Source organism: Spinacia oleracea, chromosome 3 (assembly GCF_020520425.1).
Source record: "Spinacia oleracea cultivar Varoflay chromosome 3, BTI_SOV_V1, whole genome shotgun sequence".
NCBI classification, from domain to species: domain Eukaryota; kingdom Viridiplantae; phylum Streptophyta; class Magnoliopsida; order Caryophyllales; family Amaranthaceae; genus Spinacia; species Spinacia oleracea.
In genome coordinates this window covers 119,467,702-119,472,995 of record NC_079489.1, presented here as the reverse complement: position 1 = coordinate 119,472,995, position 5,294 = coordinate 119,467,702, and the positions used below count along the sequence as shown (strand labels likewise).

At 36.6% G+C, this 5,294-nt stretch overlaps 1 protein-coding gene across 4 annotated transcripts; it reads left to right on the top strand.

Moving 5' to 3' along the window:
• Window positions 1-207: 207 nt before the first annotated feature.
• LOC130470494 (uncharacterized) lies at window positions 208-5,014 on the top strand. 4 transcript variants are annotated; one of them, XR_008930942.1, is made up of 10 exons: window positions 208-236; window positions 342-410; window positions 645-965; window positions 1,822-2,006; window positions 2,235-2,619; window positions 2,728-3,098; window positions 3,518-3,552; window positions 3,990-4,051; window positions 4,164-4,355; window positions 4,704-5,014. XR_008930942.1 is itself a non-coding variant. In XM_056840716.1 (2 exons), exons 1-2 carry the CDS (start codon window positions 2,344-2,346, stop codon window positions 2,893-2,895), a joined length of 444 nt encoding a protein of 147 aa, XP_056696694.1. In that variant the 5' UTR covers window positions 2,083-2,343; the 3' UTR covers window positions 2,896-3,098. The 4 variants fall into 4 exon arrangements, 1 of the variants encoding a protein (XP_056696694.1); XR_008930943.1 differs by lacking the exon at window positions 3,518-3,552; XR_008930941.1 differs by having other exon boundaries at window positions 3,518-4,051.
• Window positions 5,015-5,294: the final 280 nt, after the last annotated feature.

Genomic DNA, 5,294 nt, shown 5'->3' with positions numbered 1-5,294 from the left:
TTTGAGCAGTATGTACCTTGTGTTGAGGATCTTTGTTTAATATAACTCAAATCTCTCTCTTTCTATCTCCTAACATAACTCAAAACTCAAGTCACTGTCACAATTCTCATTATTATTTGTCTTGTATGCACGTCATACACAAGGGAACTCTCCTAAGCATATAAATTTCATGTTTTCAGGGACATTTCGAGCTGCCAAATTGGTATCTGTAGCACCTAAATAGAACTAAAGAGCTGGTTTGTTCTCTTTCCTATTCATGTCTTGTATTGTTTTCAAGCTTTTATTTATCACCGAAGTCCATGTAACTGACCTGATTGCTTTTTATTTTACCCTCTATTCAGGATGATAATACGAGCTTCTCACTGATCGTCCTAGGCTTTCTTCTCGCGTCGAGACATCTTGATCAAGAGGTGTAATTTCTATTTTTGTTTGCATTTTAATAATTTTGATATCTAGGGTTGGGTTTTTTTATGTATTTTCTTTCCTCTTTTCCCTGTCTATCGCTCTTTTTTTTTAAAATGATTTTTCCATCTCCCGCTCTTTTTAAATTTTTAAATGATTTCATGTATTAGCAAGAACAGGATCCTGTGTTCACTTTGATGTAATTATTAGATTGATCTTTCTTGTTGCATATTTTATTGCAGTTCATATTAGTGGTATAAGATTTGGTATATAGTATCTGGATTGTTGGATGAGGGTTCACAAGGTCCGCACTGTCAGCAGTAACAGTTCATGTGACAAGTTTTACGAAGTTCCATGGAGTTGCAAAAACTCCAACAAAGACGATTGTGCGTAATCTGAAAGAATACATGGAGAAGAAGGGCTTACCAAAAGGGTTGGCTCTAGAGAGCTGCAATATTCTCGAAACTGCAGGACATGGGGTAGTTGCTCCTCTTCACCAGACGCTGCAATCTGCCATTAATGGGAATGATTCAGCATTGCCAAATTCTAGGACAGTTATTTGGGTCAGTTGCTCTATATTTTCTCCTATACAGTTTGTGGAATAACATTAAATGCATAATAGCTGTCTGGGATTCTCTACTTTCAATTGCTGGCATTTGTTTCACTAAAAGCTCAATCATTTGATGCTATTATAAGTTGGTATTCTGTCTACCGGAGTGTTTTTAACTTGTGCACTTTTCTTCTGCCTATCTGACAAGTGGAAATCATACTCCGAGTACTCTTTTAAGCTTCACTTGCTGAACAAGTTTTATTGAGCTTTCACTATACCACATCCCATGCTTAGTAGTGATACCAACCAATTAGAATCCAAAATTTGGTGGGAGCTTGCCATTGTTAGGACCCATTATGTTTCAGTGTCAGCACATTGACGTTGCCAAAGCGATCAACCTGATTTTTCTTCTTTTTTTCTCTATTCGTAAAGAAATGATATTAAAAAATATGAAGGACGTGTCACCCCTTTACGAAAGACGGGCTAAAGCCAAAAAGCTCATGCTTCTTCTAACGTGTATAGTGCTGATATTTTTTGTGGTAATCTAGGGACAAAAAGTTTGAGTATATTTGTGAAATTTGAGTATAGTGCTGAAGCATTTGCCTCAATTTTTGAGTATATTTCTAACTATATTTGTGAGTATATTTCTAACTATATTTGTGAAATTTGAGTATAGTGCTGAAGCATTGCCTCAATTTGTGGTAATCTAGGGATTTTAGTTGATTTCTTGAATACATCTTGTCTCTGGAACACTCGAGCATAAGCTCTGGTATCGAGGATTTGTTTAATTAAAAATTATTTTGCAGTCCAATTTTTAGGGTTTCGTTTGGTGTTGTCCATTGTTCTGAATTTCTGTAATTTTCTCGCAGATTTGAGGGAGATCGCGTCAGCTTTTGAAAACGGGTTCTTATATTAAGGAAGCACATTTCTGGTTTAGCTAATTGTCACTCACATAGAGCGGGAGGTTGAGCAACTTCTTTGGAAAAAAATCTGGTGGCAAACAAGAAGAAAGGAAAGCTCGAACCATCTGGGTGTCAGAAGCTGATAGAAGAAGGTAACAAGAATTACATGTTGTTACTTGCGTGAAAATCTTCTTAACTGTGGAATAAAAAAGAAATTTGGCTCACTCTACATTCTAAAATTATGGGACCCTGAGTTGATTTAAGTTTCCGAATACTCTTTTTCTGTTTGCTTCATCTGTGTCCTATTCGTCCGTGTGTTTGTTTTGTTGCCTTTATAGCAGAAATGGGGTTTTGTAATCTGAACATGTTTTCAAACTCAGGATGTTCATAGAGATCGTTCGGGATTCTCTGGCCAAAATGTCCATCCCCAGCAGTAGGTCGCAAGAGGTCCTGGGATCTTAAGTTCCCTTCCATCGAACTTCAACGTGTATGCTTGTCAAAGTGTCGGGGATAGCTTTGAGAGGCCGGGGCAATTTGGTAGTAGAGAGAGGCAAGGGCAATTTGACAATAGAGAGAGGAAGGGGCAATTTGACAATAGAGAGAGGCAAGGGTGGGCAGGACACAGTTTTGGTGAGGAAAGAGAAATCACCGAAACTCAATCCAACAGAACTCGGGAAGCATTTGTGTGAGCTTGGAGATCAGTTGTTTACAGGCACCTGTTACTCCAGTCCTAAAAACCACAGAACTAAAGAGCCTAGGCCAAAGGTTAGCCATTTCCGATTTCTTAGCTTGCTACTCCTAACATTTACCAATAAAGTTTTCTTTCGCAAAGTTGATCGCGTTCTTACATGATTCTTTAACTTTGACTAACAGGTACCACCAGCATTCAATATCTATCAGCAACAGGCAGTTGACTTCTTTCTGATAGTCTTTCCAAGATCACCTAGAAAGATGCAAGTAAAGTCTGCCGAGCCAATTCACTGGCAACACACAAATTCGGTTAAGTTTCTACTGTGGGAAAAAACATCTATGGGAAAATAGCATCACAACAATTTCAGAAGTTACAGCAAACATCGTTGTAAGAATCCTAACAGTAAATCTACAAAAAACGCGTAAAGCAGGTGTGTGCTGCAGAAACTGGTAGGTGGCATGGACTTGATGTTGTGTTCCCAGTAGCGCATTGCTACCTAAAAGAATGCTTAACAGGGACTACAGGAAGAGGATGACTGATGCCCAAGCTTTGAGTAAGTGTTTTCTCATTATGTTCTTTGGCTATTCAAGGTTCTGAGCTGGTGTACCATATATTTTAATCTGTATTTTGACTTGAGCTTTGAATTTACCTAATTTGGTCAAATAATGAGGCTTATGCGTACTTCATGTAACATTTGCTTAAGGAAAAGCTTTTGTAATTGATAGCCAAATCACATGTGAGTTCTGTCCTCACAGCTAGGGGCGCAAATTGCATGCTCCTCGGCATTACAAACACCCATCTTCTTCAATCTGGTTTTAAACTATAACCTATTATGAGCAGCAAACCATTTCTCTTTTCCCTACTGACAAGATCTGCTGCCTCTCTTTGCTTTCTCTGAGATTTCATCCCTTCCATTTGCGAACCCTACCTGTCATCTCTCCTCCGCCCCCTTAACTTTTCTCTCCTTTTCAGTATCCTTGGATCATCAGGAAATTGGTTTCATCAAGGTAATTCTTTCTCTTTCTTTTAATAATTCAGCCTGTAATTAGTAATGGTGGTCTGAAGTTGATTGGTTGGGAGTACTTGATCGATCGTCTGTAATTAGGATTTATTTCACATTCGGAATTTAAAAAGTTTAAACCTGTAACAAAACCTGTAATAATCATCAAAACGATTAAAATGTGTGGGTTATTTGGACGATTGAACAATTGGAAAATTTGAAGCTGTTTTTGTTAAATCAATTTTTGGCTAACGATTTTCGGAATTTAAAGAGTTAAAACCTGTAATAATCTTCAAAATGATTAAAATGTGTGGCTTATTTGGACGATTGAACAATTAGAAAATTTGAAGCTTTTTTTGTTAAATCAATTTTCGGCTAACAAATTCATAGCATTTCTGAATTAAAATCCGACTAATTATGTTTAAATTTCTTCAATTATTACAGCTGTTTACCTCAAAATCGATCAATTTCTTCAGTTCCCTGGATGAATTCGGAGAGAAGAACAGGTAATTAAATTCATGCGAAAGAGTGGGAAAACGACTGTCATTTCTGTTCAATTTCTGGTTGAATTTTCATCAAATCATTGTTAACCTTGTGTACATCGAATCTGCATTTCAGCAATTACAAAGCTCAATCATACAGAAAGAACAACAATATTGAAGAAAAGGAGGAAGAAGAAACTTCAATTACTGGTACTGATCCTTGAAGTCGTCGCAACACCCCAATGATGAAGAATTAAAGTATCAAAAGTATCTATTATTTGCAAGATCTTCAAAAGTACCAGTAAATGCTAAACTTGACCACTTAAAGGTACTTTTCTTTTACTTTTAGTTGGTTATTTAAAGCATATTATAGTCTGAAATATAAATTACCCACAGCAAATGAGTTCCTCCAAAATTTTGCTTCTGAATTGTGCTGTTTACAAGTTTGTGTATTGCTTATTAATGCTCTTTTCGTTGGCTTCCTTAAAGTCTGGCATTATTTATCGGTATAGTGGTTGATCATAAGGCATATGAAACTGTTTAGCATGACTTCGTGTTTGTGAGGTCAACACGAAATAGAGAAGTGGGGAAATAGTCGCGACAGCTGCTTGTTTTTGAGGTAGTAGGCTTGTTGAGTTGTTTTATGCTTGCTATTCTGTCTTATTCTTTCTCTCAGGTTGGATACCTTGATTATTGCAAGAAACGAGGCTTTGTCACCTGCTATATAAGCCCCTGTCCACCAGCGAAGGGAGAAGAATAATTTTATATTGTCATCTAGAGACACAAAAAACACCCAGGCGAGTATTTAAAACATCTGAATGGCTTCCTTACATGGTTTGGGAAGGTAACAAGCAACTACAACTTTCTGAAGGCATTACGCAAGTAGTTCATTCTATGTCGTCTAATTCGTAAATGAAAAACGTATTTAATACACTTTTCGATTTCATATGTAGTAAGTGTTTTTTCTTGTAAAGTGACTATAAATTGTAATTATTATGACTAATAATTTAATATTTTTTTATTTTGCTAACTTGGGGGACGGCGCGCGTTAGCGCGTCGGCCAACAACTAGTAATGTAAATGTCTAACTGCATCCAATAACAAAGAGGAAGAAAAAGTAGTGAGCTAGAATGAAATCATTTAGAGATCAAAAGATTTATGGTAATTACTTTTCCTCAGTAATTAGTTGGATATCAAAAGATATTAAGATAATATTGATAAAATTGTTACATTCATTAGTGTTTGGGCTCCCAATTGAATATCAATTG